Source organism: Vicugna pacos, chromosome 23 (genome assembly GCF_048564905.1).
Source record: "Vicugna pacos chromosome 23, VicPac4, whole genome shotgun sequence".
Classification (NCBI taxonomy): Eukaryota; Metazoa; Chordata; class Mammalia; order Artiodactyla; family Camelidae; genus Vicugna; species Vicugna pacos.
The window spans coordinates 21,157,222-21,185,217 of record NC_133009.1 but is presented as its reverse complement, the minus strand read 5'-3'; the positions used below and the strand labels follow the sequence as shown (position 1 = coordinate 21,185,217).

The window sequence follows — 27,996 nt, the reverse complement described above, 5'->3', positions numbered from 1 at the left end:
TCTGGGGCGGGGTCTGCGCCGGCGGCGGGTCCTGCGGGCGCTCGGCCAGCCGGGTAAACACGGCCGGAGCGCCGCGGCAGAGCAGGTGAGTGGGCGAGTTGGGGCGCGACGGCCCGGGCCCAGCAGCCGGTGGCATGGAGGGCGCAGTACGGAGCCGCAGTCCCAGGGCCAGGCCCTGCCCTCCGCACGCCCCTTGCGATGGCCGGTCGCGGCCCTTTCGCCGGTCCTGGGGCTGCGGCCCCAGCGGCCGGAGAGGGGAGGGCACTGGGACAGCCGGGCTGAGGGCCGGCCCGGAACTGGGGAGTGGAAGGAACACGCGGAGCGGCCCCAGGCCTCCGGCCTTCAGCCGGGATCGGTGCTCCCTGCCGCGGGAGCCCCAGCCGGGGGTGGGCGCGGTGCGAGCTGTTAAAGGGCCGGGACATTTAAAGGAGCCGTGCACGTGGGTCTCGAAGGCGTGCGGACGCCGCATTGTGTTCCTCCATCCTGACTGGGACCTAGTCAGCGCCCAGCCCTGCCAGGTTGTGACACCCGGCTCCTGGCACTGCTTTGCAGGGGCAGGAGGGAAGGCAAGGGTCTTTCCGCGTTAAGTGAGGGACACCTCAGATCCGGGCCTGGAGCCTCCGATTTCATTATCAGCGGTGTTTGGCTGTCTTATCAGGCATTTACAGCTATGAGGAGACTCCCAGAATCAAGCTTTTGAAGCTGAAGGAACCCGAAACAGAAGCTAGTTCCCACCCCAAATTTTATCTGTGAAGAAACTCAGAGCTAAAGTGACTTTGTTCAAGGTCACCCAGGTAGGATGTATGAGAGCCAGGATTAGAACCCATTGTCCTGGCCTCTACTTCTGTTGTCCAGCTTTGGGACCAAACCTCAGCCCTTTGGCAGTTGGATAAAATACCCTTATCGGTGACTTGATGACTGTTCCCTTTTCACGGTATGAACTGTTGATGGGCGCAGTAGCTGCATCCTCCTTTACAGATGGAGAACCTGCGAGGCATCCCATCCAGAACAGTTGCAGAGCCAGCTTAACTCAAAATTGACAGCTTGGGTTGTCAGCCTGTCCTGAGAATAACTTGATCAGTACGGACCCCGGCTTCCCTTATGGGTGCCCTTAATGTCTGCATGGCCTGTTCTGTAGACATCTAAGTCTCTAAGGACTTCAGCCAAGACCTTTGGCAGTAATTAGAGGCTTTGTATAAGCTGCTTCAGGTGTGTGAGCCTCAGGTTTCCCTCTGTGTGAATGTGGCTGTGTGGGGGCGGGGAAATGTGTTAGCAGCTGTATTTTCTGGGCCGAGCTGGTTGAAGGGGCCTGGGGTCCAGCCTCCAACTCAGAGCTGCAGCCTCAGCTGCCCATCAGGCAGGCTGTCCAGGTTGGTGCCTTGGGTGTGCAAGGGGGCTTTCAGGGCAGCAGCTGGAAGTGGGGAGCTTGGAGGAACGTTGCTGTGGAGTGGGATGGGTGTTCAGGATAAAGTCTGTATTGTTTGGTATTGAAGTATCTGTGCACCAGGTCTAGAGTCTGACATGTGCATGGATGGAAGGTGAATGCCCTGAGCCTGTCTATTTGAGGAAGAGGAGGACAAGGAAGAGCCTGGCCAGAGGCTGCCACTCAGATATGCCTGGAGGCCCCAGAGCAGGTTGTCATGCCTGTCACCACCCCCCTGCCACCAGCTCCTCTGTGGCCACTCACAGTCCCGCTGCACACCCAGGGTTTGCCAAATGAGAGGCTTCCAACTACCTTGGCCTTTCTCTAAGTTATTGATGATGCTTATGACAAGATAACTTGTTATATATATTTGTTATATACAATAAAAAGCTGTTTTGTACAGTTGTTATCACAGTTGTCTTAAGAGCTTGGATTACCTTGAAGTAGTTCTTATTTTTACCCTTGTATGGAAAGGGAAACCGAGGTTCAAGGAGACAAGCAGCTTGTTCTGTTATGTGACTTCTGTGATTGTGGGCACCAGGATTTGAACCCAGCTGGCTGTGTCTTCTTCGTCTTTTGAGTTTTTGCACAGGAGGCTTCCCGCACTCATGCCTTATCCATGTCTCTGCACTGCTGCCCGCTGCTGTGTGGTCTCCATTAGTAACTACGTGACAAAGCAAAAAAAAAATTGTTTTAAAGAAACCAAAACAGTGTGTGTGTGTAAGGTCACATGCATGTTTCTATTAAAGACACATTTGGCTGTTTTTCAGCTGTTGCTTTGACTTTTAGACGTTGTTTAGTTGGGGACTGGCAAGACAACAAATGTTTCTGGAAGTATTGCCACCTGTTCCCGGACTCCAGCAGCTGGGGGTGGGGTTGGGGGTGGAATGCTAAGGACTCTGGGGCTGGCATGCCCTCCAGGCTGTCCTCAGCCAGGGCCTGGGAAGTTCTCCTCACCTTGCCGGCCGGATCTGACATGGATTCAAGTCTTGTGTAATCAGTGTTGGCTTCTGGGCCTGGAGGTGGTAAGGCTGCTGTGTTACAGTCTAGGGAAAAGGAATTTCGAATCAGTCCTCAGGGAAGACCAGATGTCAGGGAGGGGGATCATTTCTGTCCAGTCTCATCATTGCCTGGGAGAATGGGTTGCTCATTCGTCTTTGCTAAAGTACAGTCCTGTGGAACAATGGGAATAAAAATGTAAAAGGTGCTTACCTTCTGCTGTATCTTAACCAGAAACTTCCTGACCTTTTAAGAATAAAAGCAAAAAAAAAAAAAAAGAATAAAAAGCAATAAATGTTCACTCTAGAAAATTAGGGAAATTTTTTTGTTTGTTTTGTTTTTAATTTTTTAAATTTTTTATTTTTGAATACAGTTTTTTGTGGGTTTTTTTTATTGAAGTTAGTAAGTTTACAATGTTGTGTCAGTTTCTGGAGTACAGCATAATAGTTCAATCATACATATACATACATATATTCATTTTCATATTCTTTTTCATTATAGGTTACTACAAGATATTGAATAGAGTTCCCTGTGCTATACAGTATAAACTTGTTGTTTATCTATTTTATGTATAGTAGTTAGTATCTGCAAATCTCCAACTCCAATTTATCCCTTCCTACCCCCTACACCCTGGTAACCATAAGTTTGTTTTCTATGTCTGTGAGTTTGTTTCTGTTTTGTAACTAAGTTCATTTGTCTTTTTTTTTTTTTAGATTCCACATATAAGTGATGTCATATGGTATTTTTGTTTCTCTTTCTGACTTACTTCACTTAGAATGACAATCTCCAGGTCTATCCATGTTGCTGCAAATGGCATTATTTTATTATTTTTTAAGGCTGAGTAGTATTCCATTGTATAACTATACCACAACTTCTTTATCCAGTCATTTGTTGTTGGACATTTAGGTTGTTTCCATGTCTTGGCTCTTATAAATAGTGCTGCTGTGAACATTGGGGTGTACGTATCTTTTCGGGAAATATTTTTTCAAGTCATCCTTTAGCCCCCAGCCCAGAGAACCACTCTTAACATACATTTCCTTACAGTACTTTATGTACATACCTGTATTCATCGATTAAAATATTAGAGGTAGAAAACTGCAGATTAAGTTTTGTATCCTGTTTTTTCTGTTAAAGTTATGCCTTCAGAATTTTCCCTGCATTGAGAATTCTTGGAAAACTGGATTTGGTGGATGTGTAGAACACTTGAATGTGCCATTATTTATCTCACCAGCCGTACACTGTCCCACCTTCCCTTTTGAATTGACCTGGAGATACAGTGCCCTGTTTCCTGCCCTGCTGCCCACATGGGAGTACTTTCTGCAGGGTGCCCTGCCCGCCACTGCCCTCCCATGTGGAGGTAGCAGAGGGAGGGCAGAGGGGCCCTGGGCTGGAGCTGTGGAGTGAGGGGTGGGAGAGAGACTTTACTGAGTATTTAAGGTGGCAGGCAACCATGTGGGTGAGTGAGGAGACGTTTCCTGACCTCTTGTCTGTGTTTTGTGGGCTGCCTGTGTGACTGCGGCCGTGGGTCACTGCGTATGTGACCCTCGCAAGTACTTTGAGGAGCAGGGACGAGCTCCGCGTTGGCCCCTTGGAGACCTGAGCTGCAACTGTGGCTTCTGGTTGTGGGCCCTTAACCAATTCCTGTTGTCCTTCTGGGCTTCGATTTCCCTATGAAATGGGGTGTTGACCAGATGGCCTTTCAGGTCCTTGCGAGCTATGATATCAGTCTGTGGACATGCCCGTTTGTTTGATAAAATGTTCACGTTGCCAGCGTACCCTGGGCTGGGGCTAAAGTGGAAACACCCAGGTCCTGGATAAGGCTTGACCTTAGTGCTCAACTCACGTGTCTGATGGTTTCACAGATTCGAAACTTTCCAGGAGGGGCATTGACGGGTTTCTGTTCCCCTCTCTCACTGTGTCCCTGCCTGTATTTCATCTTCATTATAACTACCATTTATTGAACATCTACTCTGTGCCAGACACTTTACATATATCTCTAGTTTTTACAGTAATCTTGCAAAGCATGCCTGTCTTGCTTTTTACAAGAGAGGAAATGGGCCGTGTGAAATTAAATTGTTTGCATATGTGATTCAGATCACACAGCCAGCTGATTTGAACTCTGTCTCTAAGGTTCAGCTTTTGACCACTGGCTTGATCCTTTTTGTTTAAAAAACAAAAAAACAGAGTTTTTTCTGCGCCCTACTCAGAGGTGGCATGTTAGGGGCATGGCCTGTGTGGTAACCTCCACAGTTTCCCTTTGCCGCCTCCAAACTTCCCCCTTCCCAGGCTCCTTCAGGAAATGAGAGAAATCATCTCCTGAGCACTGCTGAGTAGGAAAGGGCAGACTGAGGTAAATCTAGAGCCTAGGTCAAGGCTCAGGAGGCCGCATAGGGTCACCTGGGGCCTGTGACTCAGGAGGGCGGAGTGGTGCCTCAGAGGCCCCCTGCAGGACTCCCTGTGTTGAACCATCCAGCAAATGTGGGCTGAGATGGATGGACAGATGGATGAAGGTCAGCCAGGGCGAATACATGGTCAGGTGCTCAGGGCCAGGGGAGGCAGGCGCGTAAGCCGTGGGAACGTCTAAGAGAGTTTCCTCACCTCAGCAAACCCTTCCCTGGGGAAGACTGAAAATGCCCCAGGGGTCAGGAGAGCTCTGGCAGGTAGCCATGGGACCATGGGAAGTGGCCTGTTTAATACTAACACCACCCTTTTTGAGGGAGCCCTGAGAAATAAAATGAATGAATATAACAAAACAGAAACAGACTCACAGATACAAAGAACAAACTAGTGTTATGGGAGGGGGAGGGGATTAAGAGGTACCAACTACTACGTATAAAGTAAATGATACAAAAATGCAATGTACAGCTCAGGGAATATAGCCAATATTTTATAGTAACTATGGAATATAATCCATAAGACTGTCAAGCCGCTGTGTTGTACACCTGAAACTACTATAATTTTTTTGAGGATAGGTAAATTTTATTTTCACGATGAGGGAATCATAGAAATTCTAGTTAAAGTTCTGAAGACCCAAAGTGTGCACATTGAAAGCATAGAATATTCCTGAGGGAAAATGGAGTACATACAAGGTTTAGTAACAAACCCAGAATAACTGAAGTCTGAAACTACTATAATATTTAAGTCAGCTTCCGCCAACAGTGAGAGAGAGGAGGGGCTCTGTTCAGTTAGGCTTGCTACAACAAAGAAAGCAAGTGCCCGCATCCAAGCCCTTCTCTGCCACCCCACCTGTTTCTGGTAAGTGTAGTGACTCCCAGTTTTCTTTTAGAGCCACAACTTCCATCTTTTCCCATGAGGCATCAGTGTTTACCATGGCATTTAAAAATCAGTTTCCTACTTAGGTAGGAATCTGTTTCCTAGTTAGATTTTATGGTCAGAACCTTTGCATTTTTCTGGAATGAAAATAAGGTCGAGGAAATTGTGTCACCAGGGTTCCCATAATAATGGCAGGAACTGCGGGCACAAGCAAGGTTGGGGAAATTCTCTGGGTCAGATTTCCTTGGTTTGGCTAATTCAGCATTTGAGTCCTGTTCAGCCAATTAATGGGAGTGAGCAGTGGTTTCTTTGAATGTGTGATTGTGCATCCTGATCCAAGGCAGCTTTTGGCCACAGTGCTTTGTTCTGGGAAGGGTTTCCAGGGTCTAGCGCACCCGTTCCTCCCATCAGCTTCTCTGTGTTTTCCTGCTGCTCCCTCTGAGGGAGTGGAGAGCTGGTTGCTATGTAGTTGATAGGATTTGACATCAGCGATAGGAGAGTCACCCGGCCCCACCCCCACCTGCCTGTGACTCAGCCTCCCGGCGGGAGTTCTTGGCGTCACTGGTGCTCTGGTGTGGATGAACATCCAGCAAGAAGCTTGTTTATCTGCACACATTTGAGTGGTGATTTTTTCCCTCCAAGGATTTCAGAGTACCATCAGGCTTCAGTTCCACCTTAGAAGCAGAAGGAGTACGTCCCAGCCGCTCTGTTTTTCTTAAGGAGCCAGGTAATAAGTGGGGCCCGGAAAAGGTGTAAAGTAGCTTCATGAGTCCATTTGTTCCTCCCAGACCAGTGAGAGGGGATGCGGGAGAGGGCAGGATGGAAGAAAATCTCTCTAAATGTTGATATTCATTATTCTCTTTAAAAAATGAGTAGCTTAAAAAAACAAACTACAGACACAATCTATGTTTACTATAGAAGCTTTGAGAAATACAGAAGAGTATAAAGTAAAAATCACCCACAATCTTGCGATCCAAAGAAAACCACCTTTATGTTTTATAATATTTTGTAAATTGCCTGTCCTTCATTTCTGTACATTATATAGATTATATAGATTTTATATACATTATATATACTATAGATATTCTATAGCTATACATGCATTTTCTAAGAAAATCAGATGGTTATATATGTGAAGTTTTGTATCTATTAAATTTAACATCTTGTTTTTTTCATGTTATTAAATATTCTTTGAAATAAGATTTTTAGTAGTCATATAATAGACCTCATTAGATGGATGTATTATCATACAGAGTCAGGAATCTTAGTCATTTTCACTTTTTTTTTAACGATTATAAATGACTGCAACAACCATGTTTTTATGTAAATCTTTTATTGTTTTCTTAGGACTAATACCGAGAAGTAGCATTTCAGGATCAAAAGGTACGAATGTTTTTAAAGCTCTTGATTTTTACTGCCTTCAGAAAGGCTGGTCCAGTTTGTATGAGGGGGTGTTTGAGACCCAGTTTTTCCACACCCTCCTCCACGGTGGGCAGTGCTTGGGGACTTTTTCATCCTGGTAACTCTTCTCCCCCTGAGGCTCTCCTAGTCTAAAGAGCTTCTGCTCCTCTGCCTCCCCAGTGGCTCTCTGACCAGGCATGGGCCGTTCAGGAGAAAGGACTGTTCATTCTTTCATTCCCCCGTTCAGCGAGCAAGTAGTGCAGAGCAATAGGTGTGTCAAGGTAGGTGGGTGAGGTGCCCTGCCCCTGCGACAGGGAGGTGGACTGTAACTGGACACTTGCAGTACCGAGCCAGGGGCCCAGGCTGGGACATCTGATTACTTGGCAGGGGCAGCTCCAGGGAAGGTCTAACACCAGCTTGGGACTGTCTCAAAATGCAGATCCCTGGACCTTTGGTCGTGATGGAGCTTGGGAGGTACATTTTAAATAAGTAGCCTTGCATAGTGTTTAAGAGCTCAGAACCTACCTAAGTCCAAGGGTGACTGTCAGTTTTTTAATTTGTTTCCTCATCTGTAAAATGGGGAAGAATGGCAGTACCTCCTTCCTGACTGCTGTGTTTGGTGCACAGAAAGGGCTCAGTGCCTGTTCCACCACTACCCGCTCAGGTTTGAGAAACAGCATCTCAGGGGATGCAGCCTTCCTTTTGTCCTAAGCCATATCCTCAGGTGCCTGGAGCTCTGAGAGGCACCTCCACAAGTCCATCCACGCCCACCAGGCCCAGGGGCTGTGGTTAGGGTGCCCTTGCTTTGACGGCCCAGACCAGCTGCTGCAGCCCCCTCTGTGACCTGCTTTTCTGGGGGTCAGGCACAGCCCAGGGAGGGAAGGAAGCTGCTCAGGGAGCATTAGTTTCCTGGTGAGGAGGCTATGAAGTACGTGTTGGATGGAAAAGCATGTTTTGTAGTATCCTGACGTTTCTCCCTCGGGGCAGTGCAGTTCCACGTGGAAGGGATACAGTCCTCCCTTAGACCCACCCTCCGTAGACCCTCCCTTCTCAGACTTTGTGGGGCAGGAGTGCTCTCCTGGGAACTGGCTACTGGCTGAAGAGATGGAAATTGGAAGGCCGCCCTAACCCTCCTTGATCCTGTGTCCCTTGCTTTTCTGTCCTCACCTGCGCCGTAGCTCCCTTTCTCCTTCCAAGAAGCATCTTCGCTCATTCTGGTCCATTTCCCTCATGCTTTGCTGTTCGGGAGTCTAGGAGAAGGGGTAGCCCGGATGCTGCACCTGTTGTGGTTTGAAGGGTGAGCTTACCCTCTGCCCTCGGGGGCTGCAGCCCTGATGTTTAGACGCAAGGATTCCTGATCTGCACCTCTGGTCACTGCGAAGATAAATCCCAGGCCCTCCAGAGGCATGGAAGAAACAGAAGGAGGGCGATCGGAACTAAATTACTAACTCACACCCTAAACAAACTGCTGCCGTAAAGCAAAGTATTGAAAGAGCCACTGCACTGCTCCAGACGGACTGTCCTCATGTAGCTTGAGGAAACGCAGCCAGCTCTGTGTTTAAGGATGGACTCACCATGGTCAGAGTAGGCCATGAGGGTGTCTCCTGGGTCCAAGCAGGCATCTGCTGAGGATTTACCTAGCGGGGCCAAGCCTTGCAGAGGAGAGCATTATAGTTTCTCTTCTTGGATCTCCATTAGATAGTTTCTTTCGTTACCACAGATGAAGGAAGTAAAGCTAAGAACTTCACAAGGCCTCACAGCATGTTGGGCTGCAAAGCTGTGTCCCTTCAAGTTATGCTTTTATGTGGACTCTGCTGGTTCCAAGGTCTGGCCACTGAGGGGCAGGTCTGCTTTCTGCAGCCCTGGGGGTTCCCTGGAAGAGGTGGGAGTGCTCAGCAGGCACCCTGTTCCCACAAAGAGCACTCCGTTCACTTCGGTCTTCAGTTCTGAAACCCTCATGCTCCTCCCCGTGCCCTCCCTGTGCCCCACCCCTGCCAGCGTCAGCTCCTCCCCCTCGGTCAGCCTCCACCTCAACCCCCACACCCTTCCCTGGGGTGGTCCCACCTCCCACCGCTGCCTCCCTGGTCCCCACGCTTCAGCCACAGCAGATTGCTGGGTGTTGTCAGAATAGGACCTGCCAGGTCCCCCTTCCATCATCTATTTCTGAGTTACCTTCCATATGCCCCACCTCCTTTAGTCTCTGCCTGGCAATATATTCCTAATCTTTGAGGCCCATTTCATGTCCATCTTCTCCTCGAGACCTGAGATGTCTAATCCCCACAGCTGATAGACTGTCCCCTCTCTTAGTCTTATCTCTGCTAAACCCAGGGGAGCTTACTTATTCATTTTTAAATCCCTTCCAGGGAGTCTTTTGGAAGGGTCTGAGTCAGTGAGGTGAGCAGAGTCAGGCTCTGCTGTGGGCCTGTACTTGGGGGATGGAGTTGAACTCCACTTGGGTATATCCAGGACACAGCCTGGGGCACTGTCTTCAAAAAAAGCAACAGCCACAGACCCTGCCAAGATGAACAGGACTGGCTGAGTTGGTAGAAGGAACCTGCCTACTCCGTTTGAACATTATAAATTCTGGGGGTGACTGATGTGGAGACAAACTCAGAGCAAAGAGCAGACCTCACTATCTGTCCCTAGTAGCATGAGGCTTAGCCCCAGTTTCTCCAGGAGGCTAGTGATGAGGGAGCTGGTCCCGATGGTGGCTCTGCTGGCCCTGCCCAGGGTGTCAGTAGGGCTTCAGGCCACCCTTGCTCCCACGTGGTGCTGCTGTGGACACACACTGCTTGGGGCAGCACAGCGATCTTGGGGGACAGTCCTCACACACACTCGCCCCCCTGGTCTGAGCTCACTGCTCCCACGGCTGCCACTTTAAACTAATGACTCTCATCTCCCTCCCCTCTGCCTCAGACCAGGGCACTCAGCCACCTCCTAGACTCTTTCCCCCTTTAACCTGTTTACATCAACAGATTCCTGGATCAAGCTTACAGTCTTTCTGCTGAAACCTTGCTCTCCCCCATCCTACTCCCTGCCTGGCTATGCTGTCCTGTTTTATCCCCTGCATCTGGCCCTGACTGGCTGCCTCCTACCCTTTCAGAATTCTACCCCCTCACTCACATCCATCTTGCTGCCACCCTGTTCATTTCCCACAATTGTCTCCAGGGAGGTCACCTTCCCTCCTTTTTCAGTTAGTGGCCAGACTGATATTTTTAACCAGAGATCTGATCTGACATCTCTGTCCTCGGGGGATGAAGCACATTTCCTTAACACAGCACCAGAGACCCCTTACACCTCCACAGCCCTACTCCTACTCCCAGCCCCTACCCCCACACTAGCCCTGGAAGTGCAGGGCCCTGGCAGGAACATTCTTCATACCCTGTCCTTCCTTCCTGCCTCTCTCCATCGGCTAATGTTATCTTTTCTAGAAAGCATTCCTGGTCTCTGAGTCTTAGTCCTGTCTTTGTGCTTCTGTACCTTCCAGTGAACACCTGGATTGTATAATTTGTCACACTGGATGGCTGGTTTTTGGGGGTTTTTTAGGACAGAGTTGTCACTGGCACACCAAAGGTGCTGAATAGATGTTTGTTGATTGAATGCATGACTGTGTTGACAGTTTGGAGTGGCCCTGACATTTCCAGTTGGGAATGTTGCCCCCTGTGGCCTGGATCTCCTCTAGCTAGTCCCTCTTGAGGCCACAGCAGCCTCAGTGGTGGCTCCTGGGGACTGTTACTTTACAGCAGTCCTTTTGACATGTGTGTCCTGGGTAGTCGTTGCTGGGCAGGACCTGTGTCCAGGTCTTAAAGCCACCTCTCACCCTCCGCTGCCCTTGCCTCGCAGAAAAGTGGAACAGGGTCCCCTCTGCTCCTTTTTCCAGGCACTTTCGGACGCGGGGCCATGCTCACGTTCATGGCCTCTGACAGCGAGGAAGAAGTGTGTGACGAGCGGACGTCACTGATGTCGGCTGAGAGCCCCACGCCGCGCTCCTGCCAGGAGGGCCGGCAAGGCCTGGAGGACGGAGAGAGTGCTGCCCAGTGGGTAGGTTCCTGCCAGAGTCTGAGGACTCCAGACAGGCCTCTGGGGTTCCTGTACCTAATGAATGGAAACCAGACATTCCCTGATGCGGGAGGGAGGGGAAAGTAAAGGTGAGAGAATTGGCCAGAAGGATGAGTGGTCCCCCGTGGCAGATCTTAGGTCCGTGAGGGCTTTATTTATAGCAGACTCAAGACATACACAGCCTATTAACGACTGACTCTGATGGACTGAGTGATTCTCTGCACCCTGGCCCTGCCCCTTAGATTTACCTTCCCAGTGCAGGCTACTGTTTCCTCAGAACCTGCGAGTGGGTTTGGATGCCAGGGCAGGCAGCACAGAGGCTGAAGGACAGCAGGAAGAAACTGCTGGAGGGAACCTTTTTGGTGGACGGCCAGATGTGGTAGCCAGGAGATGGGTGTACCTGATTCATGTTTGACTTTTGAGCTGCAAATGCTTCTTAGTCCATTCAGGCTCCTATAACAGAAATACCATAGACTGGGCGAAATTTCTTACCGTCCTGGAGGCTGAGAAGTTCAAGATCAGGGTGCTGGCACATCTGGTATCTGGTGAGGGTCCACTTCCTGGTTCATAGGCAGCTGTCTTCTTGGTGATGGAAGGGGTGAGGGGGCTCGCTGGGGTCTCTTTTATAAGCGCAGTAATCTCGTTCATGAGGGCTCCACCGTCATGACCTAATCACCTCCTAAAAGCTCCCGCTTCCTAAGACCGTCACATTGAGGGTTAGGTTTCAAAATAGGAATTTGGGGGACATAAACATTTAGCCTGTAACAGGAGGGGTGGGCAGCACTGTGATCTTACCTCTGCAGCCGGCAGGGCAGGCAATGATAGCATTATAAAGTGGATGACAGACTTAGGAGAGCCACCTTGCCAAGCCACCTCCCTCCCCATCAGGATAAAACAACATTTGAATTTGCCCGAGTCTCATTCTCTGTTTTGCCCATTATACTATTTAAGAAACCTGTGTGGAATTTTTTCTTCCAGCCAGGCTTAATCCTCTTTGCTGGAACTTGAGCTCATTTCTCCGGTCCTCTCTGTGCTCTGAGAGAGGTGCCACCAGCTCAAGGCCACTGCATGGCACTCCTTAGCAGTTTCTTGCTAGTTCTTTTATCTCCTGGAGTTTTTGTGCATTTCAGTTGTTTCAGTTCCTGTTCATTAACAGTTTTCCTTTCCTTCTTAGCTGAATGTCTCCATGGAATTCTCTCTGCAAAGAACTGATAACAAAGCAACGGTCATTTTTAATTTTTGTTTCATTTGACATTGTCTTGGCTATTAATATAATTAACAAGGCAGTTAATGACCCTGAATCGCCACAATTCCAAAACAAATTCGTGAAGATCAGTTTGTGCCAGCGACTGGCAGGTGTCCTGCCCTCCTTTGCCGCCTCCTCATTTATATTCCCCAACCTTCCCCCTTAGTCCAGATCCTCTCAAATGTTTGACACCCAGTTAGCCTCTTTGGTCCAGAGGTGCAAATTTTGCGTGCTTGATTTTTAGGGGCAAAACATTGAAAGTAACTTCTTACTCTGCAAATTTTCATGTATTATTTACAACCAGAGTTTACACTTGTACTGAGCATTCTAGTTTGATTTGTCAACCACAGATGTTTAGTCTCTGCCTTCTTACTATCACCTGTCCTGTCTCCTCCCACATTAGTATGACCGTGGGAACAAAGCTGAGTGGCATCCTGAGTTCTGTCCTGAGGAAAAGGGCAGATCTTTAGACATGCTGCAAACCCATTCTGCAGTCTGTCCTCTCCTGTGGCTACCATGGCCTTGCTTCCTGCATCTTTGGTGGTTATTACCAACTCTAAGTCTTCTCCAGGTATCCTCATAAACTTTGCAGATGTCCTGGAATCCCACCACTCCCATATCTAAAGTACAGCCCATAGACTGGTTCTTATATCTGGAAAGCAACATCCAAACGTCTTGTTTCTGGTTCCAAAACACCCATGCGCTATGTCGTTAGGCCTGCAGCTGGGGGCATTCTGTGATACTCACAACATGGTCTCTCACAGAGAAGCCAGGATAGCGAGGAGGACCACGAGGAGGACCCTGACCGCTATGTCTGCAGTGGGGTTCCCGGGCGGCCGCCGGGCCTGGAGGAGGAGCTGACCCTCAAATATGGGGCAAAGCACGTGATCATGCTGTTTGTGCCTGTCACACTGTGCATGATTGTGGTGGTGGCCACCATAAAATCTGTGCGCTTCTACACGGAGAAGAATGGACAGCTGTGAGTTGGGGGCCGGGCAGGGTCAGGGCATGGGGCAGGGGCAGGGGCAGGGGTTGCAGCCTCCGTTGCTCACTGCACCTGCAGCCCCAATGCCAACAGCAGTAAAGAGCAGGGACTGTTTGCTGCCCAAATCCACACCCTGGTCCGTGCACTGCCTCCTGGCTGGATGACCTGCCTGGGCACATTCCTAGCCTCTCTCTGCCTCAGTTTCCTTGTTTGTATGATGGGTTTGAGAACAAAGTTACCAGGAGAATTGAACGAGTTAATCCACATGAAGGGCTTAAAGCAGTGTGCCGCCACGCAACACTTGGGCATGCTGGATCTTCTTGCAGAGGGCAGTCTCTCCTGGGTATGGCTGTGTCATCCATCACTGGGTGACTGTGAACGAGTTGCTTTCTCTCTGGGCCTCTGCTCTCATGAATGTAAACCAAGGAGGACCAGATGATTCCTTAGCTCTCTTCCAGCCTTGCAAGGGAGATTTTGTTTATTTTAGTAAAAAAGAATGGCAGTAGCAGCAGCATGAAAAAAGGAGAAGCTTCCTCTGCCCCCTCCCCCACCTCCCTGTGCTAATCACTGCTGAGTGCCTTCTCTAAACATCCTTTTTTTTTTTTTAAGCTAGAGAGTTTTTGTTGTTTTGGTTTGGTTTTTTAAAGAAAAGAGCAGAGAGAAGCCCCTGCCCTCAGGAAGTTTATAGTCTGTTTGGGATTCAGAGCAGCACAGATGAAAAGCAGGTAGTTTCAGAACATCACAGGCAGTTTGCTTCTTAAAGTCCAGGTTGGACAGAGCGAGAGATCAAAAAATTGCCTCCTGAGTTTATTAGCTGCCTGTACAGCTCCTGGGCTGTACTGGGTGTGGTAGGGGAAGCAGTAGGGGTGGAGGCGTCCTGGGTTGGGTGGGACTGATGTGGAGGTGGGGTGGGGAACTGCTGGGTCTCCCTGGACCAGAGCTGAGAGGTGGGGTGGGCAGGAAGAAGCACCTCCATGGTAGGGTTTAACTGGGAGGGGAGTGGACGAGGCCTTGGTGAGGCCAGCCCGGCTCTTCCAGGATGGGACATCGGCTCAGTCATAGGCTGTAGTCGGGAGCCAGGAGACGGGTTGAAAGTCAGGGCAGCTCACAGGGATGGTGGGTGGCACCCCTCTGGGGCAGCCCTAGCATGGTGCCTATGCCGAGCCGTGGGGTGCGCCCAGCAGGCAGGGAGCAGAGACCCGGCCCTTGCCTTCTCCCTCAGCATCTACACGCCGTTCACTGAGGACACGCCCTCTGTGGGCCAGCGCCTCCTCAACTCCGTGCTCAACACCCTCATCATGATCAGCGTCATTGTCATCATGACCATCTTCCTGGTGGTGCTGTACAAGTACCGCTGTTACAAGGTGAGTGCCAGCCCTGCCCTCTGTCTGCCCGCTCCCCTCCTTCTGTCCAGCTCCAAGGAACCCTCTGTGCCTCTGATGCAGCAACCTTTGGCTTTTTTTTTTTTAACAGAATTCTTTTCTCCCCCATGCAAAATCAACTCTGCGTATGTACCTTGTTTTGTTGCGTTTCGCAGATACTGCAGTTTTTACAAATTAAAGGTTTGTGGCAACCCTGCGTTGAGTGAGTCTGTTGGTACCATTTTCCCAACAGCATTATTTTGTAATTAATGTTGTTTTTTAATTGGTTTTTTTTCACATAATGCTATTGCAGTTTTACTTGACTATGATATAGTGTAAACATAACTTTTACATGCACGGAAAACGAAAAAATTCTTGTAACTTGCTTTCTTGCGATATTTGCTTTATTGTGGTCTAGAACTGAACTCAAGTATCTTCGAGGTTTGCCTATACTCTCTCCCACTTTTCCCACTCCTGCCCCTGACCATGGATTACCCAATACTATTGTCCTTTGAATTGACACATAATCCCACTTAATTGAGTTCCTCTTTGCAACGTTCAGAGTGTTACTTCTCATATTCAGAAGTTAATTTTATTTTGCTTCTCCTTCCGAAGAAGTGAGATGCTCTATTTAAGGCTCCCTCTACCCTGTACTTCCCCTCCAGGTTTATTTTTATTTTTCCATTTCCCTTTCGGCCGGGGATGTGCAGATGCTGCACTGAGGTCTTCCAGTGCTGGGAGACATTTGGGTGCCTCCCTCCCCGTGATACAGAGCCACCCCAGAGAGGAGTAGAGGAGTCCCACCTGGTCGAAATCATGGCCATTGCCCATCCCTAGAGATCTGTGAGCTTTAAGACATGGGTTTTAGGCTCTTCTCCCAAGGAAGGCTTTGAAGTCCCGAAGACTGAACGGAAGTTAGCTTGGACATTACCTGATTTAAAACCATTCACCTGCAGGTGTGCACAGCACTGTGTATTCAGGCTGCCATCATCTATGGAACAGAGAGAAAGATGGGGAGGCTCAATCTAGAGAGATGAGCACTATGCCAGCTGAGGGTAGCCATGGGGGTGATTGATGGGAGGGGAGTGTCTAGGAGCTGGAGCTTCTCAATAAATAATTACCTGTGCAAATGAGGCAGAGTTTTTAACTGGGGTAGGGAAGGCTGTGGATGGTGGGGAGCAGGGGAGAGGGCTTTTGGTTTGGAGCAGAGGATACAGCACATGTGGAGACAAGCTAGAAGGAACATGGAGAGTGTGGAAAGCTGTCACTGCCATGGTCAGCAGGTGCCACCAACTGCTCCCGGGATCTGTTAAGAGGCAGCTCAGGTCTACATTCAGCAAGATTTACCTGGAGGCTCTATACATGGGCAGGAGATGATGGTGGTCCGGGCAGGTGGGGTGGGATGAGGACAACCAGTGCATGTACAGTGTGGCCAGATAGACCAGGGCCTCCCGAGGTCCCTAGTGGCCTGAGCTGATGACTGATGGGTGTGTCCTCAAGAGAGTCTGGTAGTGGTGACCACCATGCCACTGACTGAAGGACTGCTTTAAGATCAGCCCCACCCTTGCCCTTGAACCTCCCTTATTTGGCCAGGAGAGGAAGAACATGTCTTTCTGAAGACCTGTTTATAGACCCCTGAGGTGGGTGTTGACTCCCCAGGTTGACTGTTCAAACAAAGCCAACTCAAGAGCCCGCCCTGACCACTGTATCCAAAGTAGCACCCCAGTGGGTCTCCTGTCACTTTGTCCAGCCAATTTTTTTCTTCATAGCCCATGTTACTTCCTGCTAATATGCGTTTGTGTGTGTTTATAGTCTCACTGCCTCACACTGGGACGCAGCATGTTTGGGCAGAGGCCTTGCGGCCTTATCTCCAGAGCCGGGAGTGTGCCTGGGGTGCGGGAGATGTGTCCGTGTGAATGAGTAGAGTCCTAGGCGTTAGACCTGAGGGAGGCCCAGCTCCCTCGCACGCTTGCTGGGTTACCTTCAGAGAAGCCCTTGAATTTCTGTGCCCTCCCTCCTTGTCTACAAAACGACCACCTTCTAATGTAGTCATGGAGGAGCCTAAGGAAGAAAGGTTTCCCGGCTGGGGCCTTGTGGTTTGGGGGCCCACGCTCACCCGGCCTGTTTCCTTCTAGTTCATCCACGGCTGGCTGATCATGTCCTCCCTGATGCTGCTGTTCCTCTTCACCTACATCTACCTCGGGTGAGTGGCAGCTGGTGAGCAGCAGGGTCCTCGAGGACCCCTTCCCTGTGGGAGAGGAGGACCTGGGAGGGAGGGGCGCCCCCTGGGCTCCACACCTGCCCCGGTGCTGCTGCTGCACAAGCTCAGCTCCTCGACCGGGGAGTGGAGCTCTGCGTTGGGCCACACGTCTCTTTCTGGTTCCTGATTTAAAACAAATACATGGAACCATCACAGAGAAGGTGCTCTGTGAACCCAGGTGGCAGGGCAGAAACCCCTCAAAATCTACATTCTGATCTTTAGGCTGGGCCTGGGTACCTCCTAGTTTATGGGGAGAGTGATCTCTGTTGCCCTGGATTTGGGATATCAGCCTGACCCGAGGGCCCAGAGAAACTGGAGGATGGGAGAAAACACTTCTCCAAGGTCCTGTTCTACTGGCAGAGGGTCTTCCAGGCTGTGTCAGCACATGTTTATGTGAACCAGTGGGAGGATGAGACATCAGCGTACTCTCTGCCCTGTTCCAGAAAACACTTCAAGTGGTTCCTTGTAGGGCTCATAGAAATGCAGAAGGGGATGTTAGTAAATGAAGCCAGAGGTTGAAAAAACCAGGCTGGGACTTCATGATTGAGGAGCAGGGGGTGTTGAACTGTATCAGGGTCTGACACCTCCACTGAGTTTCTCAGCCCATGGGCTGGACTCTGGTCCTACAGGGAAGTACTCAAGACCTACAATGTGGCCATGGACTACCCTACCCTGTTCCTGACCGTCTGGAACTTTGGGGCAGTGGGCATGGTGTGCATCCATTGGAAGGGCCCCCTGGTCCTGCAGCAGGCTTACCTCATCATGATCAGCGCACTCATGGCCCTGGTGTTCATCAAGTACCTCCCAGAGTGGTCCGCCTGGGTCATCCTGGGTGCCATCTCCGTGTACGGTAGGCGGTGCAGGCGGGCCGGGAGCCGGGTGGGGGCCGTGGGGAGATGTCCAGGGCTGGGTCCTCACTGCTGCATGAGGTGGTGGGTGCTGAGAAATCCCCTGTCCCCGGGGAGGCCTGGATGGTCTCCCTTCTGAGAAGGTCACCTTCGTAAAAAAAAATACACACAGGGTCCTGTGGAATCACTACTGCTGATGTGGTTATTAATAGCAGCAAATGTGTACTGAGCACTCACACCGTTAAGCACTTTGCACACACAAGTCACCTGCTCCTCAGAACAACCCTGAGACTGGGCACAGTCTCCATAAATAATGACAAGCACCCAAAATGTTAGCTGCTGTTCAGTTAGTATAGATGTCCCTCGGTATCCTCAGGGGATTGGTCCCAGGACCCCCACAGATACCAAAAGCCAAGGATGCACAAGTCCCTTATGTAAAATGACGTGGTGTTCGCGTATGACCTGCCAACATCCTCCCAAGTACATTAAATCATCTCTAGGTTACTTATAATACCTAATACAATAGGAATGACATGTTAATAGTTGTTAAAGGAATGTAGATGATTTGTAAATAGTTGCTTATTTGTAGCAAATACAAGTTTTGCTTTTTGGAACTTTTCTGAAATTTTTTTCTGAATATTTTTGATCCATGGTTGGTTGAATGCATGGATATGGAACACAGAGATGTGGAGGGCCAGCTGTATTAGTGTGATTATCATTGCTAGTACTGTTTCTTACATTTTTAGGATAAGAAATTTGGAGCTCAGAGAACTAGGCCTTCGAGCCCATCCTCTGGGTCTCTGAGGCACACAGCAGCTCCCTGTTTGCAGTCACCCGCTTAGACCCGGCTCAGGCCCCACTGTGGGCTCCAGTGAGCGCAGGCTCTGGGGATGGTGGCCAAACCTGTTGGGTGGGGATGCTGGAACAACAGGGCACTTCTGAGAGCCTCACCCAAGGCTCTGGGACGCACTTGCCCCCTCCGCCTGGTGTTAGCGGGCTGGCTCCTCTCCGAGGACTGCTTGGGAATAAATGTCTTTCTTAACATGCCAAGGACGTCTTTGTTTTCCCAGATCTCGTGGCTGTGCTGTGCCCCAAAGGGCCACTAAGAATGCTGGTGGAAACTGCCCAGGAGAGAAATGAGCCCATATTTCCTGCCCTGATATATTCATGTGAGTGACCCCCATGCCTCTTTCAGACGTGGGAACCAGGGATGTGTTGGCCATGGCTTTCAGAGTTGACTAGGAGATAGTTAACCCTTTCCCTGACTGAAGGGGAGGAGGCAGCCTTGGTGATCCCAGTAGGGGCTCCTTCTTCCAGAAATGAAGGTAAGTTTTATTTTGCTATCACACAGGGAGAAGCTTGGAGAGTTAGAGCAGGAAGGGGGCTTCAGGGGAGATGGTCCTGCCCTTCATCCCATGCAGCCTCCACTGGCACGTTCTTATGGGCCCACAGCCACCCACTCAGCCCTCCCCGCCCCTGAAAAGGGCCTTGGAGACAGACTCTTCAGGGCAGGGGTCTGGGGATACAGGGTGCACCTGCCTTTCTCTGGGCTTCCTCAACAGCTACACGGCTGGTTGACGTTGTCTCTGAAGGGAAGACATGCAGGGTTGCTGCTGGCCTCGGGGCCTGGGTGGGGGGTTTATAAATGCATTCAGGAGACGTGTGGCAAATCCCCACTTTGTGGCCAGAACTGTGATGGGTGTTGGGGGTACAGTGGAAACAGGATCCAGAGGTCCAGGCCTCATGGAGCTCACAGCTCTGGGGTTTTAGAGTGCTGGCTAATCTCTGTATAAACGAAGACCCAAGCTTGTGGTGGAGAGCTGTCGGCAGCCTGGTGCATGGTGTGAAAGCACATTCTAGGCCCACCCTGAAGATGGGCAGAGGCCAGATGACTCCTGACTTTGATTCACTGTCACTCTGCTCTGATGGAGCTCACATTCGAGCAGGGAAGACAGGTAGGAACTAAACAGACAGACACGTAAGTCAGGAGGGGAGTGTTCTGTGGAAAAGTAAAGCAGGGTGAGGGCCTGAGGATTCCAGGGTAGTGAGGGAAAGCTCTTTTTCATAAGGTGACCAAGGAAACCCTGTGTCACAAGGTGACATTTGACCAGAGACCTGCCTTAGGAAAATCTGGTGATGGAACTCCAGGCAGAAGGAACAGCAGTGAGTGCCTGGTATGTTCTGAGCACCCTGCGGCCAGGTGGTGGGAGTGGAGGGAGGAGGAGAGGGCAGGCAGATCCCTTTAGGCCACGGTGAGGACTTGGCTTTTACTGCTGAGTAAGATGTGATGCCACTGGAAGATTGTGGACTGACCTGACCACGTTTTAAGAGGTCCACGCACAGTGTACTGAGTGGAGAACAGAATGTGCCGGGGACAAGAGTGGAGGCAGGAGCCAGGTTTGGAGGCTGAATAAACAACCCAGGAAAGAGATTGGGGTTTGGCCCCGGGGCAGCGGTAGAGGCGCTGAGATTGGACGTTTTGGAGACAGAACTGAAAGATTTGCTGTTGGTGTGGGTGCAGGTTGTGAGAAGGAAAGTCAAGGAGATGTCAATGCTTTGGTCCTGAGCAACAGAAAGGATGGAGTTGATGATTACTAAGAGGGAGGAAGCTGGTGGATGGGTCAAAGGGCAGTTGCTGAGAGTATCTGAGATGCTCACTGGACATTCAGACGGAGAGTTGCAGAGACGAGATGAGAGTTCAGGAGAGAGTTTCCAGGCCAGAAAAAGAACACATTAGTACCACATGATCCAGCAATCCCATGTCTGGACAGAGACCCAAGAGAATTGAAAGCAGGTCTTGAACAGATGTTTGACTAGCAGCACTATTTACAATATCCAAGAGACGCAAGCAACCCAAGGGTCCACTGATGGAAGAGTGGATAAACAGAATGTGGTATATCCATAGACTGGAATATTAATATTACTCAGTCTGAAAAAGGAGGGAAATTCTGACATGCTACAACATGGATGAACCTTGAGGACATTATGCTAAGTGAAATAATGCAGTCGGAAAAAGATAAATACTGTGTGATTCCACTTAGATATCTTGAGTAGTCCAAATCAGAAACTGAAAGTAGAATAGTGGTTGCCAGAGGCTCGGAGGAGCGGGAGGGGTACAGAGTTTCAGTTCTACAAGATGAAAACGATCTGGAGATCAATGTGAGTATACCGAACACTATTAAACTGTGTCCTTCAAGATGGTTAAGGTGATATATTTTATGTTATTTTTTTACCACAATAAAACAAAAACTTAATTAGTTCACCAAACTGTTCACTGATGATATTATCTTTGTTTTTGTGAGTAGACAAAAAAAGACAGGAAAAAGCATTGCCTGCCCACACCAGGCCAGTGAGTCTGGACCCCCTCCCCCGTGGCCCCCTCTCAGTGGGGCATACGCAAGTACCCTCGGGAACTGAGGGTCCTGTGCTGGCTTCCTGGGGACACAGCCTGGCCCGCCAGCCTCCCAGGTGCTGGGGCAGCCACAGCTAGTGCTGCCTGAGGCCTGACACTTCTCTCCTCTCCCAGCTGCCATGGTGTGGACGGTGGGCATGGCCAAGCTGGATCCCTCTTCGCAGGGAGCCCTTCAGCTCCCCTATGACCCGGAAATGGGTGAGTATCAGGGGCCGACAGCCTCTCATCATCAAGGGTGGCTTTTCATCTGCACTCAGCTCAGCCTGACCTGTCCTGTCCAGGAGACATGAAGACTGAGCGGGCAGGAGGGCAGGCTGACCTCCCCGGACATGCACACCTTGGGGATGGTGCGCCGGTAGGACTTGGGTCCTCTGTCTCGGCCCCATTCCTCTTGCTTCCCTTTTCTTGCTGTGTGGACTGGAGAATCCTCTTTGTGTTGGGCTGGGCGTGGTGAGGGGTGAGGACAGGGGAGTCCTGAGGTCAGAGAACCCCCTGACCGGCTTTTTTCTCTCTCCCTCGCCTCCTCCTCATATGACGATGGTCATCTTCTCTTCCGGGACACCCAGAAGAAGACTCCTATGACAGTTTTGGGGAGCCCTCGTACCCTGAAGTCTTTGAGCCCCCTCTGCCTGGCTACCCCGGGGAGGAGCTGGAGGAAGAGGAGGAAAGTAAGGTGTCCAGATGGTCTGTGTGGGCCCGGATGGGGCTCCCTGAGGTTGAGGGGAGGAGGGCGCGAGGGGAGATGGCTTCCCAGATCAAGGAGAAACCTGCAAAGGTGCAGTCCTGTTGGCAAGCCACAGGTACTTCTACATCCACCTAAGCCTCGTCCATGGCCAGTGTTGGCTGAGTACCTGCTGTGCGCGCACTGCACTAGGGGGCAGCCACACAGGTGCCGGGAGGACTAGGCAGGGGACACGGGGTGATGGGGAGCAGTAGCGGGGCTCTTGACCTGCGTCAGGGGGTCAGAGGAAGTCACTTCTGAGCTGAGCTCCAGAGGCTGAGCCACTGGAACTAGGAGAGGGGGACCCACAGCGAGGGTGTGTTTCCAGCCGAGGGGACAGTGAGGGCAGAGACCCTGAGACAGATGGTGCTCAGTGAGTTCGAGGAAGTGAAGGCAGGATACTGAGGCTGAAGTGCAGAGACGGCAGGGAGGCAGGCAGGGGCTCGAAGGGCCTCCTGGGTCAACAAGGGGACTGTCTGTGTCCTGTGAGCAGTGGGTGCAGTCAGGGGAGTGGGGTTCTAGCTGTGTTGGAAGAGGGACAGGGTGGGGAGGGGCAGCTTTGTGGCCTGTAGAGTGCGGGCTTGAGTGGCCTGAGTATATCCCAGTGTGGCCGTGAGGGACACAGGGCGTGGGCTCTGGCCCCAGAGGGAAGCCTGGGCCAGGCAGGCCAGCACTGACAGCACTGCTCCAGGTTGGGGCTGATGGAGGACTGTGGAGGGTGGGGCAGGGGCGGAGTTGGGATGGAGGCTCCCCAAGACAGAGCCCCAGGTGGTTGGGAGACAGGAGGAGCCAGTGTAGAAGACATTCTTGAAGGCACACCCAGATACGTTCTGAGATGTAGTTACATTCCCAAGGGGATTAAAATAGATTTGCAGATACTGACTGGTATATATAAAATAGATAAAGAAGTTTATACTGTATGACACAGGGAACTATATTTGTTACCTTGTAGTAGCTTATGGTGAAAAAGGATATGAAAACGAATATATGTATGTATACTTGTGTATGACTGAGGCAATGTGCTGTTCACCAGAAATTGACACAACATTGTAAACTGACTATACTTCAAAAAAAAAAAAAAGCCATTCTGCCAGCACAGTCACAGACCACCTACCGTGAGCCAAGGGGCACAGAGGAGCAGGAAGACACCGCGGAATTAAAGCATCCTCTGCCCTTGAGGGGTTCCCGGTTGAGAGCAGCCCAGGTGGCAGGAGGTTAGATATGAAGGACTCAGGGCCAACGTGGGGAAAATACAAAGCTGAGGTGGGCCTGGAAGGATAAATTGGTCACCCTGCAGAGAGGCTGGTGGGCTGCACCCAGGCCTGGCCCTGAGCACCTGGAGTCAGCGTGTCTCTCACGAGGGCACGGTCTGCAAGGCCACCCCTACTTAACACGCCAGTCACAAATTCTGGGGGTCTCCAGGCCACCCACACTTCTGACCCATGGGCTACAAATCAGGGGGCTCCCACAATCCCCACAGGCTGGAAAATTTGCTAGAATGACTCACAGAACTCAGGAAGGTGCTGCACTTACAATTACAGTTTTATTATAAAGGACGCAAGTCAGGACCAGCCAAATGAACCACACAGGGCAGGGTCTGGGGGTGCTGTCTCCCTGTGGGATCAGGGCTTGTCACCCCCATCCCCACACATGGTTACATGTATTGAGTTCCAGTGTCCAGAATTTCTACTGGGATCTCATTCCGTAGGCACGATTGAGTGAATCATTGCTCATGGGACTGGACTTCATCTCCAGGCTCCTTCTCCTGACCAGAGGTCAGCCTGGCCCAGAGTCCCAACCCCCTCAACACACAGGTGGTCTTTTTGGTCACCAGCCCCATCTTGATTGTCTCATTTGCATAAATGATCCAAGGGGCTCCTGAAAAACAGACACTCCTATTACTTGGAAAACTCCAAGGATTTGGTCTCCCTCCCAGTGACTAAGGCCAGTTAGATTCTTTATTATACAACAGCATTGGCAAAGGCTCAGATGAGAGAGGAGGAGAGCTTCAGGGAGCTCAGGGCTGTTTGGTGGCCTAAGCAGCTGGGGGCTGGACCTTAGAGGGTGAGCAGTACTCACAGAGGAGCTCACTTCACCCTGGAGGCTGTGGGGAACTCTTAGTGGTTTATTGCAGGGAAATAAAGTGAGCAGAGCTACATCCCAGATAGATCCGGGGCAGCAGCAAGGAACACAGCCAGCTGGGGGACCTCGTGAGGGAGGAGCCATCGGGGCCCCACTCAGGCCACGGGCTGAGAGGAGATGGTGCTGCTGCAGACTGGAGGCACTGACAGGACTTGGCTGGGCGAAGGGCGGGCAGGGAGGCGTGGAGGGTGACAGGGGAAGGCGGGGCAGACAGATGGAGACGCCAGAGACACATGAAGGAGTGTGGTGCTCAGGAAGGTCAGGGTTTGAGACCCGAGTCGGAGTTACCAGGATATACATGCTGTCAAAACCGTAGGTCACCAGAAGGTACCAAGGGCAGGTGCAGGGTTAGAATGGACAGCCAGAGGGACAGACCCCCATGGGTGACATCTACAGAATGAAAGGAAGGGGGCTTGGGGAGGATCCTGGGGAGTAGCTGGAGGAGAACAGGGTGCTGAGACAGACGGGTGCCCACGGGGCCCAGGGTGGCCTTGCCAGAGCCCGTTGGTTGGGGGATGTGGGACCTGCTGCCACAGGTCTCTGAAGTGACGGGGAGGTGAGCATAGAGCTCCTCTGAGAAAGAACTGATTGAACAGGAGGCGACATAAGGGAGGGGAGAGAGCTGGGACGCGGGAGTCAGGGTGGTAGCAAGAGAGACCCACGACGTGGAGGGTCAGCTCTGTAAGCTGCAGAACTTCAGTGCGCTCTGCGCCCAGGCAGGAGCCAAAATGAGGGAGCTGACATCAAAAGGCGTGCATGGAGGAAGGGATGGGTGTGCCTGAGGCGAGGCACCTCTTGCTTGGAGCCGAAAAGGGAGGAGAAGGGGGCAGGCGGGCAGAGCAGTTTCCCAGATGCAGATCTACTCGATTCAAGTCTATTACATAAACACTTTTATTGACTGTGAACAAAACTATCCCATAAACCAGCGTATGGGGCAGTTGTACTAATGGAAACAAACTTGAAAGCATTCTAGAAGCTGTTGTTTCCCTGTCAGGAATGGATACGCTAATTATAAGTTACGTTTAGCTACTTTTAAGGGGGGGCGAGTCTCCAGAAGACCGTGGGTATCATACATGTTCTTGAAATTAGTAAAGTTAAATTTCCTTAAAAGCATTTTTCATTTCAACTCAGTTGTGTGGCCTCCCACCAGCCTCGGAAAATGCATTTTATTCGCTCTTGTCTTTACTCAGCCAGGGACCAAGCACCAGTTTTACCTGAGTTATCGGAAATGCTGGCTTCTCACAGCCTAGACCGCAAGTCACTCAGGCCATAGGTCCCCCCCTTTTCCCACTGGCTGCTGTTTTTCCAAAGCAGTTAGGTCTTGTCCCAGGGTCCAGGGTAGCTGTGACGCTACTCCGGCAGCCCTCGGAGGACCCCAGGGCTCTGACCCCTGGGTCCCCTGGGCTGGGGAGAGCGGCCGGTGTCAACCTTCTCTGCTGCGTCCTCTTGGGGCTTCGGAAACCTACAGTCCGTTCTCTCTCGCCATACAGGGGGCGTGAAGCTCGGCCTTGGAGACTTCATCTTCTACAGCGTGCTGGTGGGCAAGGCGGCGGCCACGGGCAGCGGGGACTGGAACACCACGCTGGCCTGCTTCGTGGCCATCCTCATTGTGAGTGGGCCATGGAGGATGCTCCCTGCCCCCATCCCCCAGCATTAGGGCCCCTGGGGGTCTTCATGGGGGGCCCAGGAACCCAAGGCCATTTTCAGATGCTGTTTCCCCTCAGAGGGGCTGGGTAGGGTTGCCAGGATCCTCAAGATGAGACTGAGGTTTCCAGGAGGTTCTGGTCGTCAGCAGATGCAGGAACAGCAGTGGAGGGACAACCGGGGCTCTGACGTTACTGAGCACGCGCACCAGGTGCCAAGGTCTTGGCTAGCTTTGTGCGCTTGTCTCATGGCACCTGAGGCAGGGATGATGACCTGAGATTTAGACAGAACAGGTTGAAAGCCTTGGCCGAGGGCACAAAGCTGTGAGGGATGAGCTATGGTTTGAACTCAGGTCTCTGACTCCAGAGCTGTGTGTCTTCCTGTCTTCCCTGAATCCCACCCAGACACCATGGGGTTCTGAGTTGCAGGGGTCTCCTGGGGCTTGGGAAGGGGGTCACTTTGATCCCAGCAGTGAAATTTGGAGGACCCTATAGTCACTTAACATGGCCAGATACACATAATGAGGGAAGCATCCTATGTGATTGCATCTCAGAGGTGGAGGCTCTGGGTGGTGGGTTCTCAGTGTTCTGCCCTGGGCGTCACGTGCTGCATTAGGGCTGAGGCTCCAGTTCTTTGGACATTTTGTATTTGCCTACAGTGTGTGTCAGAGACAGGGTCGTGGACCCCTGGGCTCCTCCATTTCCAGACTGTCTGGCCTGAAGCCTTGCCCTCCCCAAGGATCGGTCATGCACTCTGTTTCCCTGTCCCCACTCTGGTCCACAGCTTGCATCGACTGGGGTGGGGACAGGATAGGCAGCCATTGTGCCTCCTCCCAAGGGGGTGGGTCATTTGACATGGCATCGTCAGTTCCCAAACCAAACCTCGCTGGCATTTCAGTCAGGCCTGTCCAATTCTTGTATAAATATATGTCCCCTGGGGAAGGCAGGGAAGATGACAGGGTGTCCAGGGCTGTTTTCTGACAAGCCCCAGAACCCAGGGACTAGACTGTCACTAACTGCTCTGGTCCCCCATCCACACCGGTAGTCATCCCACGCCCTGCTCTGTGTCCTGCAGGGCTTGTGTCTGACCCTCCTGCTGCTCGCCGTGTTCAAGAAGGCATTGCCTGCGCTTCCCATCTCCATCACGTTCGGGCTCATCTTCTACTTCTCCACAGACAACCTGGTGCGGCCCTTCATGGACACCCTGGCCTCCCACCAGCTCTATATCTGAAGGGAGGCGCGGGCACTGCAGGCTGGAAACTGTAGAAAATCGTACCTGGACGCACTTGTATAGTTTTACACTCTAGTGCCATATATTTTTAAGACTTTTCTTTCCTTAAAAAAGAAAAAACGAATTAAAAAGCGTGTTTACTTCATGAAGAAGAAGAACCAGCTTTTTGGTGCTAGTTGTTTTGTCACCGGACGGCGGCTCACCCCTCCCGAGCACTGGCTTCACCGACGGAAAACGTGGGAAGTCGGTCCGGATGCGCTGAGGAAGGACGTGGAAGGGGTGTGGGCAAGGCCGCCGCTCTGGCTTCACAGCCTGGAGTCCTGAGGGCCCCCAAGGAGGAAGGGTGTGTGTGTTCGGGACCAGGAGTTCACGCCCGGGGTGGCACATAGTGCCTGGTCACTCTGCCTGGAGAAGAAAAGCCTATTTTCTCTGCAAGGAAAGTCCCAAATGCTTTGTCTATGATGTTGTCATTATTTTATTACCTTTAGAAACGGAGTCCTTGTTGCAGCAGTCACTGCTGAAAAGTGTCTTAATATCAATAAAGAGATGAATCCTGTTGGAATGTTGGGGTTTGGTCTCTTTGTCAGTGTGAGCTCCTCTTCTTGGGGTAGCAAGCTCTGGGCACGAAAGGGAAGAGATTTGCTCAGTTACAATGGAAGCCCACCTGTCTGCCATGCTTTCTTTAACTACAAGGTTCCCTAGGGCAGACGTGTGCACAGAGCTGCGAGGCCTGCCGGCTGCCAGCTCGGAGGGGTGCGGGCTGCGGGTGCTGAGCAGATCCCCATGCTGGCAGCATGCAGGCACATGGTCAGAAACACTTCAGGGCAGTTGCCAAAACACAGAGCAGGTGCGGGTCCCCAGCAGAAAGCCGCGTGTGGTGGGGGCCTGGTGGGAGCCCGGAAACCCACTTTCCTTCCATGGTTGTCTCTCTGGGCTCTGTGTGGGGCGGGGGTGGGCAGATGGGGTTTTCCTTTTTCTCTCTACATCATTCA

General features: G+C 51.2%; 1 protein-coding gene across 3 annotated transcripts; it reads left to right on the top strand.

The window, feature by feature from the left end:
• Positions 1 to 7: 7 nt before the first annotated feature.
• PSEN2 (presenilin 2) lies at positions 8 to 27,566 on the top strand. 3 transcript variants are annotated; one of them, XM_072948641.1, is made up of 14 exons: positions 61 to 85; positions 659 to 794; positions 6,338 to 6,422; positions 7,043 to 7,078; positions 10,977 to 11,137; positions 13,166 to 13,380; positions 14,609 to 14,750; positions 16,883 to 16,950; positions 17,637 to 17,857; positions 18,926 to 19,024; positions 21,382 to 21,465; positions 21,834 to 21,935; positions 25,621 to 25,739; positions 26,849 to 27,566. In XM_072948641.1, exons 5-14 carry the CDS (start codon positions 10,997 to 10,999, stop codon positions 27,002 to 27,004), a joined length of 1,347 nt encoding a protein of 448 aa, XP_072804742.1. In that variant the 5' UTR covers positions 61 to 85; positions 659 to 794; positions 6,338 to 6,422; positions 7,043 to 7,078; positions 10,977 to 10,996; the 3' UTR covers positions 27,005 to 27,566. The 3 variants fall into 3 exon arrangements, with proteins under 3 accessions (XP_072804743.1, XP_072804741.1, XP_072804742.1); XM_072948642.1 differs by lacking the exon at positions 659 to 794 and having other exon boundaries at positions 8 to 85; positions 21,837 to 21,935; XM_072948640.1 differs by lacking the exon at positions 659 to 794 and having other exon boundaries at positions 8 to 85.
• The last annotated feature ends 430 nt before the right edge of the window (positions 27,567 to 27,996 follow it).